This window comes from Tachysurus fulvidraco, chromosome 6 (assembly GCF_022655615.1).
Source record: "Tachysurus fulvidraco isolate hzauxx_2018 chromosome 6, HZAU_PFXX_2.0, whole genome shotgun sequence".
Taxonomy (NCBI): Eukaryota; Metazoa; Chordata; class Actinopteri; order Siluriformes; family Bagridae; genus Tachysurus; species Tachysurus fulvidraco.
This window is the reverse complement of record NC_062523.1, coordinates 28,687,775-28,701,602: the sequence shown is the minus strand read 5'-3', so window position 1 is coordinate 28,701,602 and position 13,828 is coordinate 28,687,775. Positions and strand designations below refer to the sequence as shown.

The 13,828-nt window shown below is 42.6% G+C and overlaps 1 protein-coding gene and 1 long non-coding RNA gene across 3 annotated transcripts in view; one reads left to right on the top strand and one right to left on the bottom strand.

The window, feature by feature from the left end:
• Positions 1-13,828, top strand: part of cntnap5a (contactin associated protein family member 5a) — a 115,231-nt gene that overhangs the window by 95,125 nt on the left and 6,278 nt on the right. For both annotated transcript variants that reach the window (XM_027152383.2, XM_027152382.2), the window contains exons 13-19: positions 103-303; positions 5,741-5,897; positions 6,015-6,142; positions 6,271-6,441; positions 7,396-7,614; positions 9,224-9,463; positions 12,053-12,277. In XM_027152383.2, coding sequence (XP_027008184.1) covers positions 103-303; positions 5,741-5,897; positions 6,015-6,142; positions 6,271-6,441; positions 7,396-7,614; positions 9,224-9,463; positions 12,053-12,277 — 1,341 coding nt within the window. The remainder of the gene's footprint in view (positions 1-102; positions 304-5,740; positions 5,898-6,014; positions 6,143-6,270; positions 6,442-7,395; positions 7,615-9,223; positions 9,464-12,052; positions 12,278-13,828) is intronic.
• On the bottom strand, positions 9,316-12,145 carry LOC125141403. The gene is made up of 3 exons (XR_007140772.1): positions 12,030-12,145; positions 11,117-11,410; positions 9,316-9,452 (listed from the first exon to the last, which is right to left on the bottom strand). It is a non-coding gene; the product is annotated as an uncharacterized LOC125141403 (long non-coding RNA).

Below are 13,828 nucleotides of genomic sequence, written 5' to 3'. Positions count from 1 at the left end.
CTATCCCCGAACGATCAATATTTCATCCTGGACTACACGTCTATGCGTGTGGGACGACGTTAAAAAAAAAAAGCACTTGTCTGACTTGTCTTGATTTTCCAGAGGAAAAAGTATGGACAGTGATCCACCACAACAGCACCGATCCGGTCCGAGTCCACGGATCGACAGCAGAGAAACCCTACAAAGCAACCTTGGATTACGGCGGCTCGCCGGATCAACTCCGGGCACTGGTGTCGCAGTCGGAATACTGCCAACAAACACTGACCTATCAGTGCAGGAGATCTCGACTTTTCAACACGTGGGGTGAGTTTAGCGAACGCTAATGAAGCGGTTAACCGGTGAATCCGGCTTCGCTGTGTAACCTTGGTCTTCGCTCTATAATCCTTTTGCACACAGCTTAATTCAGGATTTTATTACTCCTAGTCACGAAGGACTAGACCGTTTTCTTTCGCCAAGCAGAAAATCGCCATGAAGAAAGGAATTTCCCAGAAGCACCATAGTGTACGGATCATCTTAACTCAGAGAGTGTGTCGAAAAGTGGTACTCACTCAACCGTTTTACGTCCATCTTTGTGTTTATGATGCTTCGGGGAAATTCACCTCAGTTGGTCAGCTAATCTTAAAACCCCAGATTAGTCGTTAATAAAGCTAAGAGTGTGCACTTCTGTTAGTCCCCAGGACCAGAAAAGAGGTGGATTACAGTTTTTTGGTTATTATTGAGCAAACTCTTCAATATAAAAGTGCTAATATCGTTGGAACTAAACGAAAAATATTAGCAAATAAAATCCAACGGTCCAAATCAGCAAATTCTCACTAGCTAATGAACCGGTCCAGAAAACGGCCCGAAAGCTGGAAAGGGACTTCAAGAGAGTCGACAAGCTCTGAATCCTGTATGAATAATGCTGATGATGTATGCTAATCAAACCCTGTAGTCGTTCTCTGACTAGCTGCCTGTTATTTCTTCGCAGCCTTTCATCCTTCTTGTCCTTTAAACAAAGTTTGCAAGCGCTTCCCCCAGGAATAAAACACGCCCGTTGGAAAACTCTTTCCTCCCTGATGCATTATGGGGCAAATATGCATACGGTTGATTTTTTATTTATTTATTTATTATTAAATGGAAGAAAAGAAAAGAAAAAAAAAGATGTGGTTTAGTTCCTTCGAGGCAGGTATAGTGTCACGGCAGATAATAAGATTGTTATTCTGCTGCCATTAAAGAGAATGTTCTCTTTTTGTTGTCTTCTGGTTCACTGAGCTTGAAAGAAAACATAATTAGTCGCATTGCTCTGTAACACCACATGAACCATCCCTCATTCTCTTTCTCTTCTCCCTCCATTTATCACTCTTACACAATCGCCGCCCGTGTCGACGGTGTGATGCTGATTTTTTAGATTTCATTTTTTAATAAAGTCTTCAAGGTACAGAAGTTGCACTACACGCGCATGTCTACAGAAGACCTTTTGTTATTTTATTCCTTGTCTTCTGTAGCGTACTTCGTTCATATTTGATGTAACTTGCTTTCTGTTTCTTCTATACGAAGGTTCTGCATATAACAAGTGATCATCCATAATGAGTAGAATAAGTTAATGTGTAAAGGTGTGCAGAGCCTGGGGTTCAAACAGACAACCTTCTGATCACCAATCCCTAAATCACTAGGACACACACACACACTGCTCAACAGACACAGACATGGACAGACGGACACCGACACGCACACGGACAGAGACACAGACACATACATGGAAAACGGAGACACAAAGGATTCATGGATTTTAAATACTTTTTTGTTTGGTTATAGTTATACTTCAGTGCAAAAGTTTGTGCCCCTTCATAATTTCTGGATGCTAAAAGAAAAAAAAAAAGGACCCTGATATAACAAGAGATCTACCCCAAAACCAAAGATATTGCAAATAAAATACTACAATGGAAAAAATAAAAATTTTCTCTATTAGAAATCTGCTCTGAACATTGATTTGATCAAACATTTGCTAAACCTCCAGCAGCACACGAAATTCCTCCTTGTTTAAACATAAGGGTGCACATACTTTTGCACTGGAGGTATACCGTACTACACATGAAAAATAACTGTCACATAATATTCTCAGACCTTTACAGCTTCAAATGAAATACAATTCTCCTTATTTCACGGTGCCACTGAATTCTCAAATCTGATTGGTCGAAAGATTCGATGCATTAAATCTTCAAAAAGATCTATCTAAAAAAAATCAGGATCACACCGTCGACACGGGCAGCGATTGTGTAAGAGTAATAAATGGAGGGAGAAGAAAAAGAGAACGAGGGATGGTTCATGTGGTGTTACAGAGCAATGCGACTAATTATGTTTTCTGAACCTGGGATTCAAACTCACAACCTGCTAATCAGCAGACCAACGCCTTAACCACTAGGACACACAGACAACCTTAGACAATCCTTTATTTAAATTTTTTTCTTAGCTATAAAGGAAGCAACAGTAATAGATAGAAATAAAAATGCTGCCATGTACAAAAGACATCATGCTCTTTCCATGCAAAACAATATCTCACCTAGCAGCAGATTTTTCTGTTTGTGTTTCGACACAGTTCCTCATTTCCAGCTTCTATTAGCAGGTACGCAGCAAGAAAATGGGTCGTAATCTTATACTAGGAAACACAAGATACATTCGATTATGTTGTTGTTCAGTATTATAAGTAAAGTAAATCAAAAACTGCGACACACTAATATTTAATATTGTAAACCTCAAAATAATTTGGAACTTTTCCTAAAATTTTGATCTACTAAAATCAGAAGCTGGATTAAATAAGCTAAGAGAAACAGAGCTCCAAAGTCGGCTAAAATGCCCGATTTGTGTCGTTTGGTGCCTTTTGAAAGCTACTGAGCATTTTTGTTTTTCTTTAACGTGAAATTAAAGGGAGGGTCTTTGATGTTTGAGAAATGCTTCTGAAAACTGGTGCGGCCACCAAACAAAACAAAAATCAAAACAAACGTATGGCCAATGAGCAGAAAGGGGCGGGTCTTGTCAATATGGACGATGAGTGTTCAGTGCGCATGTGTGCATTTTTGCATATTCACAGATCGGAGTTTCCAGAGTCAATAACTCCTGAGCTAAACGCTGTTACTACACAAAACGCGGTTGTAGCTGCCTCTCTACATTACTACGATAGAAAAGAGGTGTTATTTGTGTAGTAACAGCGTTTAGCTCAGGAGTTATTGACTCGGGAAACTCCAACCTGTGAATATGTGGCCAACTTCCTGCTCCTTCAGTTCTCTCCAGCGCTGGAAAGCTGATCCTATATTAACACGTCCTACTTCTTGCCTTATCGTAAGTCTTTCTTCTCTTTCTTTCTTTGTTTTTATCCTCCATGTCGATGTTAAAACCGCTTTCTGCTAATGTCACACATGCACACTGAACACTCTCTCCACCACATATTGACAAGCCCCGCCCCTTTCTGCTCATTGGCTACACGTTTGTTTTGATTTTTGTTTAGCTTGTTGTCCCGACTCGGTTTTCTGAAGTATTTCTCAAATATCGGAGACCCCACCTTTAAAGTCTCCTCGCACCTTAAGCCAGAACTTATATCCCAGATAATTATTTACTGATGATTGCACCTCTGGTGTAGTAAAGCTTTTTGTTTTTGCACCTTCATTGAAACTAAAAATAATCTAAAAACTTAAAAAAATCCAAAATCTATAAATAAAAAAAACGTATTATTTGAATATGGAATAATTTGAATCCATCTCATTATTGTTGAGTTATGTTTAGACTTGATGGCATATAGCACAACTATACCGTACTGTACAGTACGTCTCTCAAATATACTTCGCCGTCCTCGTCGTAATAATATTAAAATGAAATTCATTACACCTAGATAACTGGACAGATCTGAGAACGACGTGTATATTTAGTATAAGTGTGTAGGTGTAAATGTGGAGGAGAGACGGCAGAATTAATCAGACGCCTTCTTTTTATTTAATCTGATCACGATGCTGTCTGAGACAAAACTACACAAAATCTCTTTTTAGATTTTTTTTTCTTTTTTTTCGTGGGTGAATTTAACAACAAGATGATTTTTTTTTAAAATTCCATCAGTAACAAACGAATGAAACGGTTCGTCCGCCCTCGTTTGGAATTCCGTCAGAAATAAAGTGCAAACATATTAGAGCTTCTCCGTTACAGAATATTCATGGAGCTGCATCCTTCTTTGATTTCTAATCTGGCTTTTGTCCCAGACACCCAATAATTACAGCCCTGATGAAATTCCACTTGACACTAATGAAGCCTAAGCCAAAGATTTATTGGAGCATGTCACGATTACTGCACTTTATTACATACATTTGGATATGGAGCCTTAAAGGATCCCATTATCATAGGCATCAATCACTGTTGCCTGGTTACTGCATGTCTTCAGCGTGCAAACTTTATCCTCAAACGAATTAAAAGCTTATCGTGTTTTAGGCATAGTGTGAAAGCTACACATGCCATACAAGAGGTGTTCTTTAGAGACTAACTCAATCTCTATTCCTAAAGTTATGTCATTTAAAAAAAAAAAGACTCTAAGTGTTAATGGAGACCCAATTCATCCAGAATTGTTAAGATTGTGTGTCAAATTCGGTCATTCATTCATTCGTTCATTTTCTACCGCTTATCTGAACTTCTCGGGTCACGGGGAGCCTGTGCCTATCTCAGGCGTCATCGGGCATCGAGGCAGGATACACCCTGGACGGAGTGCCAACCCATCACAGGGCACACACACACTCTCATTCACTCACACACTCACTCACACACTACGGACAATTTTCCAGAGATGCCACTCAACCTACCATGCATGTCTTTGGACTGGGGGAGGAAACCGGAGTACCCGGAGGAAACCCCCGAGGCACGGGGAAAACATGCAAACTCCGCACACACAAGGCGGAGGCGGGAATCGAACCCCCAACCCTGGAGGTGTGAGGCAAACGTGTTAACCACTAAGCCACCGTGCCCCCATGCCCTCGTGTCAAATTCAGTCATTTAAATATAAAAAAAAAAAGGCTGTCGATCTTTGATCTCAGTTTTAGGCAAAAATGACCTCGTTTTAGCTCCGATTTCAAACTCCATGTTTAAAGGTAATAGGAATGGCCCAAAGTTTTCAGCATGAAATTCTAGCCTGAAATCTTTAAAATGGACTCAAGTAGGTCCCTCAAAGACTCTGTGTTTATGAGAAGGTTGGTGTTGGTATCCTATTAGAAGCTTCCACTGATATGTTTTTCATCTGATTCCAGGATTAGTTCAAGAACAAGCGATCCTTTTGACTCGGAAGCAACAAGCTGCCATTTTTTTAAACAGAATCTTAGGTTATTAACCAGGTGACAAAGTAACACTATGACATTCTTTGCTTCGATTCTTCTTCTCATTCTAGCTTCTGTAGCCTCTGAGTGACAAAATAATCCTCTCCGTCACGCCGCCTCATACGCACAGCCGAGTCTCAAACGCACGCCTCATGATTCATGCTAATCAACAAACAGTCCAGATGTTGAAGAAAGCATTTGGAAGCGTTTTAATTCAATTGCACTGTGAGAGCAGCAGTATTGCTTACATCTGTTAAAGAATAAAGGCTAATCAGCTCTCAACATTCTCCTAAAAGATCCGATTCAAAGAGTCGACTCGTTTGTACTGCAAATGACACTTATCTATACCAAAGTGAGCTAAACGAGGCATTCCAGAACAACCGGACCTGAACGTGTGTGTTTTGTGTACGTGTGTGTAGATGGTGCTCCTTTGTCCTGGTGGCTGGAGCGTGGTGGTGAGAGAAGGACGTATTGGGGAGGTTTACTTCCGGGTGTTCAGCACTGCGCCTGCAGTCTGGAGGAAAACTGCATCGATATGAACTACTTCTGCAACTGCGACGCTGACCGAGACTCATGGTAACCGAGCGAATGACTGTGTTATTACATTTGCTTCTCTAGTTGTTTCACCAGCCACTAGACAAGCAACCAGAGCCTCGTAAAACATGGTTGAACTCGTTACTGTGCTGCTCTCAGGGAAAACGATACCGGGATCCTGTCCTATAAAGACGATTTACCAGTGAGCGGAATAGTAATAGGAGACACAAACCGAGCGAGATCTGAGGCAGTCTTCAACGTCGGGCCCCTGCAATGCTCCGGTGACAGTAGGTGATCTTCTCCCCTACACCCCCCCCCCCCCTGAGGATTAGACTTTGAAATCTCCTGCACCTAATTAAATCCAGCTGTGAATCAAAGACGTGAATCTCCTGAGAATCTCTATCCTTTCTGCCAGAGTCTGTTTGGAACGCCGCGTCTTTTTACGACGAGACCTCGTACCTGCTCTTCCCTGCCTCGCAAATGGAGCTCTCTTTCGACATCTCCTTCTACTTCAAGACCGGCACGCCCTCGGGGGTCTTCGTCGAAAACGTGGGTTCACAAGACTTCATCAGAGTCGAGCTGAGCTGTGAGTGACTTTCAGCTGCTATGTTCATTACTAACGCTTTATACTGTACACTTCATCATGCAGCTCTGACATGGAATACTTTAGAAGATACACGCATATCTAGCGCGTCTGTCGGCCTATAAAACTCCAGATTAGCCTTGACGATCAGAACAAGGAAGCTATCGGGGTTTGAGAAAACACTAAACGTGCAGTAAACAAGGAGAGATATGGAGTGGAACGATATCGAGATAAACAGGTGCGTTCGTTTATCAGCGTTACAAATCCACTTCACCACGTTCCCTAATATACAGAGCCGTCTTATCGGTTTTGCCAGCACTTGGGGAGATATTCTGCCCAGATATACAGATTTATTAAAAAAAAAATAATAATAATAATAAATAATAAATTATAATGTCAGATCTGGTGCTGGCACTTCAGCGGCGTCTATCGATATTTATCCTGACCAACATGCATGGACTAGGATCGACCGTATCTTTAACATTCCCTCATGAATTTGAGAGAAAATTTAACAAAAGGAAATGACTTTTGTTTATTTACGTACAGTATAAACCTTAATAATCAGCCCCTGGAAACTCTGAACAAAGTTAGAAACGGAAGCATTCTGATGGTATGTTCACCGATACAGCGATTTTGTAGCTGTACAAGCCTCTAAAGCTTATAACGTTTATGAGCAAGTGGTGCGACTAGTAGTCCGCTTGACAACAAATTAGTTCTCTTGCTAAAATGAATCAGTCTGGAGTTGTCCGTGTACAAAATTTAGAAGTGTCTAATAATATGAAATAAAGATGATGCAGCGTCTTCACTCCCGTCGCTGTGAGTCGCCGCACGTGTGAACGTAGCACAACAGTTGAACTTAGCATGATGAAGATAATTGCTAAGAGCTGAAACATCTATTTTGTTCAAAAATGTTACTCTTGTATCTGAATCCAGGTTTTTCCTTTTCCCCTCCCTCAGCTCCTTCGGCTGCTACCTTGTCGTTCGACGCGGGATACGGGCCGACCGTGTTAAACGTGAAATCTCCGGTGCCACTGAACGACCGCCAGTGGCACTGGGTCCGAGCTGAGAGGAACGTAAAGGAGGCGTCGCTGCAGGTCGACCAGTTGCCTCTACGCTTCCTGGAGCCTCCAGCACACACACAAATACGTCTGCAACTCAACAACCAGCTCTTTGTGGGTAAGTTGGCTAGAGACTTCAAGATGGTCCAGAGAGACAGAGGAGTAGGAGGAGGCGTAGATTTCAAGAGCTGGATGCTTTTATTGTTCAGCAGGAAGCACTTTTATTCATAGAAAGGTTTTTTTTTTCAGGCTCTCTATGGCATACTTTTATAATACATTGCAAAATCCATCTAAAGCTTCTAGGTATTATCATTATTAGTAGTATTGTTAGTGGTATTATTCTGGGGTATTTTTAAAAAACTAGACAGAAAAAATATTAGAAATAAACTGGATAAATTTAAATCAAGGAGATTGAGGGGGCTTTTAACCATTATGTAAGGCATTTAGCAGACACCCTTATCCAGAGTGAGGGTTAAGGGCCTTGCTCAGGGGCCCAACAGTGGCAGCTTGGTGGACCTGGGATTCAAACCCATGACCTTCTGATCAGTAGTCCAACACCTTAACCTTATACTGATCACATTCTGAGTGGATTCCTGTGCCTGTTTGTTAGTCTGTTTGTTTGTGAGATGGGTAAAAATCAGAACCAGTTCAACACAAAAATCTGTGCAAAGTTCAAAGCTTTACTCGTCCACCAGAAGCCAAATAACAGAGGTTGTCCATGTTCAGCATTGAACACATCATGTCTCGCTCCAGAGCGAAGGTTAATATGAAGCTCATATGAAAGTTGACACTCATAGGTATCCAAAATTCCAAGGTGTTATCGTCAAACACTCGAATTCCGTGTAAGGTCATCAACAGAGGGGAAAAAAAACAAAACACAACAGAGTCCTGACTCTCTTGATATCAGACTTTCATTCATTCATTCATTTTCTACCGCTTATCCGAACTTCTCGGGTCACGGGGAGCCTGTGCCTATCTCAGGTGTCATCGGGCATCGAGACAGGATACACCCTGGACGGAGTGCCAACCCATCGCAGGGCACACACACACACACACACACACACACACACTCATTCACTCACACACACACTACGGACAATTTTCCAGAGATGCCACTCAACCTACCATGCATGTCTTTGGACCGGGGAGGAAACCGGAGTACCCGGAGGAAACCCCCGAGGCACGGGGAGAACATTCAAACTCCACACACACAAGGTGAAGGCGGGAATCGAACCCCCAACCCTGGAGATGTGAGGCAAACATGCTAACCACTAAGCCACAGTGCCCCCTTATATCAGACTTATGACCATACAATAATTAGCATGTTTAGACCGATTTAAAATGATAAATTGCTGTCAAATTCCATTCCGCCTGTGTAACGGAAGTCCAGAGGACCGGTAAAAAGGACCTCCAGAGGTACAGGAGCAAAACTGCTTGGTGTGATGTGTTTAGTAAAGCGATGTGGTTCTTTAGTCTAGCGCACGTTGTTTTGTATTCTCTCTGCTCGGCTCTCATAGACCTGGTGGCCATGAAGGTCACGGAGGGCAAAAGCAGAAGACGCAAAAAAAAAAAGATAACGGCATGTTCTCTGTAGCATTTGGAAACACTTAGACCTTTGAGTCTGATAGGATTATGAAGTCTACAAAGTCAGTGTACGATAATGTGAGAAAGCAGAACTGGTTGTTACCATCTGATTTGCGAGTTCTTGTTGTTGTTTTTTTTTGTAGGAGGAACAGCATCCAGACAGCGAGGCTTCCTGGGGTGCATGAGAGCGCTGACGGTAAACGGTGCAACCTTCGACCTGGACGAGAGGGCAAAGGTGACCCCGGGCGTGAGCTCGGGATGCGCGGGTCACTGCAGCAGTTCTGTGGGCATCTGCCACAACCGGGGCAGGTGTGTGGAGAAGAGTACGGGCTACGTGTGCGACTGCACACATTCGGCATACGGAGGACCCTCCTGCAAGGAAGGTATGGCAACAGTATTTATCAAACGGACAAGTAGCAATGCTCCGGGAAAGAAAAAAGGGAAAGAGAGAGAGTAAAAAAAAAAAAACAGTATAGGTAGCAAAGTATTTCGGTGGGAGCTTATTAGTCTAAGACACATGCACACTTGCCCAATTATCTACTATTTAGTGTCAATGAGTGGATTCACAGTTCTAAGTGCTTTCTCCTTAATGAACATTGCAGGAATAATCTGATGAAAAATTCAGAGCTCGGCTTTTACAAGATTGTAAACACTAAAATATGGTAATTAACGTCGCCGCTTAATGAGCAGCGCTTGCCTCCATGCTCACCTCTCAGATGTGATGAAATGACGGTGCAACATCACTCCGTCAGGTGTTCGGTGTCATTTACATAAACAATTTCTGTAATATTCAACGTTCCAACGCAAAACTTCAGAATGGGCTCTCGCCATGTCGGATCGCTTTGATGCTCCGAACAAAAAAAAACAAAAAAAAGCCAGGAAGTCTGCTGAGTGTGACTTTCCCCCCTTGTGATTCTTTGAAATTCCAAACAAAACCACTTTCCTTTCACATCTTTCAAGGCAATAAAAGCCCGGCCTCCCATCACGACAATGCAATTAGGCGATATTGACTCGTCTTAACCTCGTTACACATCTGGAGTTGATGGTTGTAGGGCTTCGCCGGCCGGGCTCGAGTGTGTGTGTGGGTGGAAGCGAGCAGCTTTGTGCTGTTCTCTTTAACAAAGCATTATTTCACTTATTATAAAACGGGCATTGCAAATAAAATATTCATAGACACCAGAAGTTGACGGCGATTTGGACAGACCAAATAAAATGGCGAAAGAAATTTCAGGGTTGTGTGTGTGAGGAAAAAGGCATGGTCCTTCTTTCAAAAAGAAATAATTAAATAAATCAAATAAAAAGTCCTTTCACCCCGGCCTTGCACGATACTGCCAAGATCTGCATGCAAATCAAGGACTCCGAGAGCCGATCAAAGCCCGGGACGATAAGACGAGACAGCAAAGCTCCTATTCTCTGGCTGGTCTTTGTTCAAGTCCATTACTCATCTTGGTTGCTATTATAATCATTCTCGCTATTCTGTGCTTAGAAGGGGAAAAAAAGGAAAGAACGGATCTTTCTTTCCTCTCGAGCCAGCCGAGATATTCGACATAAATATTATATGTTACTTCTGGCATATCCAGAGTTCTGCGCTAACAAGGCGTAATTTTTATTTTTTTTTTTTGGTTAAATAAAAGGACAGGGGTTTGTATGGGACAGAATGCAGCTTAAGCGCTTCTCATATAAATGTTCATCTTGATGTGCACTGAAGAGCTGTCATGTTTCTGTCACTACAGCCATAAGTAATCCAACTCTCATCCGTTTCTGAGTGAGAAGACGCTGTACGGTGTGAAATACTAGACGCAATTTATAACTGACAGCTGTGTAAATAGATCACAGAATGTCAGAAATACCTATTGGAAGCGATCTGTTCTGTTAGGGAGATTTACAGCCTGTTCGGAAAGCAGGTTTTTTTTTTTTTTTCCCCAGCTCCTCAGTCGGTTGCATTACACCTGCACTTCAGAATGGGTTCAAGTCCTGCGTCTGATCAGGAAAAGAAAAAAAAAATCATAAATCAAGCTCAAATCTCGTTTACTCACCAACTGCTTTGTTGATAATCATGGAGTTCCCAGACGTGTGGCACATCTGGAAGTCTGGTCGGAGAACCTCTCGAGCTTGAACGCGGCACGACGGCTATTTCCGGGTCTCTCTAGAGATATCCGATCGGGTTCGGATTCGTTCCAGGCCTGCGTTTTCTTGTCCTGTTTCACATCACTGGGATGTTAGAAGGCAAACTTTCGCCTGAGGGCTCTTGAGACTTGGAGTTTTTTCTTACGGCTTGCTCCTGTGCTTTGATCCGTTGATTTGTCTTGACATGCCTTCCAGTCCCGCTTCTAAAAAAAAATAAATAAAGAAATAAAGGAAATATCAGTAGTGCCTGGAATTCCACAGTGCACCATGTAATACTTGGTATTCAGAACATTTTGGACAGATAAGCTTGTTTCCACATGACCTTTAGGTGCTTTTTGGACAAAGCCAAGAGAGATATTAGTGCGTCTTTTGACCCTCTTACGTCTAGTTGGTCAAACACAGACACACAATCGTAGCGGAGCCATGACGGCGATGCTTGTTTTTATTAAAGAAGCTTTGGATTTCAGAGAAACTTTTAGCTTCCCGAGCCCTTCCTTGGTTGATCGAGCTTCACTTCTCAGAGAAGTTTAAAGATTTTTCATTGATGAAAGTCGGGTCATTCTGTTGGAGCTTAAACACTGAAGAAATATTTTGCTACCTTTGTCGTCTCAGATGTGTATCTTACAGGACACGACTCAATCTCAAGTACTTGTGTAAATGTGTGTCTGACTTTCTGAAGCTAGTCTTTGCTTTAGGAGCCGTGTCTTGTCAGAAAATGGTACTAAACTCCGAGACGATATACTAGTCCAAATTTTATACTAATCTCACCTCAGATGTATTTCATCCATTTTGAAAACTATACGAAAGCATCTTCCAACTAACCTGCTTTTTCTCTTCCTCCCCAGAGGTATCCGTGTCCTTCGAGAGAGGTTCCTCGGTGACGTACACGTTCCAAGAGCCTTTCTCCGTCATACAAAACAGGACGCAGGTCTCTTCCTCCTCATCCTCTGTGTACAGCAAGTCTAGAGACAACATGGCACTTAGCTTCCTCACCACACAGAGTCCTGCTATGCTCCTCACCATCAACACCTTCACCCAGCAGTACGTTGCGGTTATCCTCGCTCGCAATGGTAAGAGGGAAAAAAAAACACTTCGATGATCTGGAACAAAGAAATGCAAACAATTTAGCGCTGACTTTATCACACCGTACTAATGTTATGGGAAAGGTTGTGAGGCAATGGCGATGAGCGAGAACATGTCATCGCCTGTTCTGTGTCCACCTCGGAGTTTAGAACAATTAGCCCGTGAAAGATTTATAACTCCCATATTGATATTGTCTTTCGCTAATTAGACGGGTGCCACGAGGCCATCGACTTGTAAGAGTCTGCTCTATAATCATGAGTATTTCAAAATGTCAGCTCAAGCAGCCTTGCGCGTCAGAGTCTCTCTTTAAAACGAGCGCAGCCTCACAGCCGAACCCAATAAATGCGATTTATGTTGCGTTCAAGTGCTCCGCTGAAGCACAAATTTCCCATTTGCCTAAACGCCATGACAGGGTGACTGTTGATTTGCTGTGCTGTGGGACGCCGTTTCGACGCTCGCTCCTGCCATGAAATCTCTGCTTTTAGCGACATCGACAGCGCAGGACCGCGTTGTGTCTCGAAAATAAAATGGCATCAAGACCGAGCTAAGATTTCATACAGTTTGGTTCCGGGATTGTCCAGCATGCGTACAAACCGTCCTCACGATATGAAAAATAGCAAAGAGATAGAGAGATGATGGCCGACCGGAGCGATCGCATGGAGTTTAACGGAAGAGGAAGTAAAGAGTTTGAGGGATTAGCGTGTAGTGAAAGACGGATTCAAAATGAGCGAGTCAGTAGAGCCGTCGATTTGAGCGTATAGTGAACATTAATGCAGACAGGTAGAGAAAGTGAACGCTGCTTTATTCGGGGTATGTTTATTTACATTTTAAATTGCATATTAATATTTAAAAATCATCCACTGCTTCTGGGGATTTCACCTCATCTCAGGCTTATTCAGTTCCTATTCTGAATTTTTCCTTAATAGTCATACGTGCAGTTTGAGCAGCAGGGGTGCTAGACTGAAACGAGTGAGAGAGAGAGAGAGAGAGAGAGAGAGAGAGAGAGAGAGAGAGAGTGAGATTTTCAGGATGTTTGGTTGAAGCTTGAAGTCTAAAGATCTCCATCACAGTACAGACCAAAAGTTTGGACACACCTTCCAAAAGTTTGGACACACCACCTTTTCAACAGGACAATGACCCCAAACACACCTCCAGGCTGTGTAAGGGCTATTTGACCATGAAGGAGAGTGTTGGGGTGCTGCGCCAGATGACCTGGCCTCCACAGTCACCGGACCTGAACCCGATCGAGATGGTTTGGGGTGAGCTGGACCACAGAGTGAAGGCAAAAGGGCCAACAAGTGCTAAGCATCTCTGGGAACTCCTTCAAGACTGTTGGAAGACCATTTCAGGTGACGACCTCTTGAAGCTCATCAAGAGAATGCCAAGAGTGTGCAAAGCAGTAATCAAAGCAAAAGGTGGCGACTTTGAAGAACCTAGGATATGACATATTTTCAGTTGTTTCACACTTTTGTGTTATGTACGTATATAATTCCACACGTGTTCATTCATAGTTTTGATGCCTTCAGTGTGAATCTACA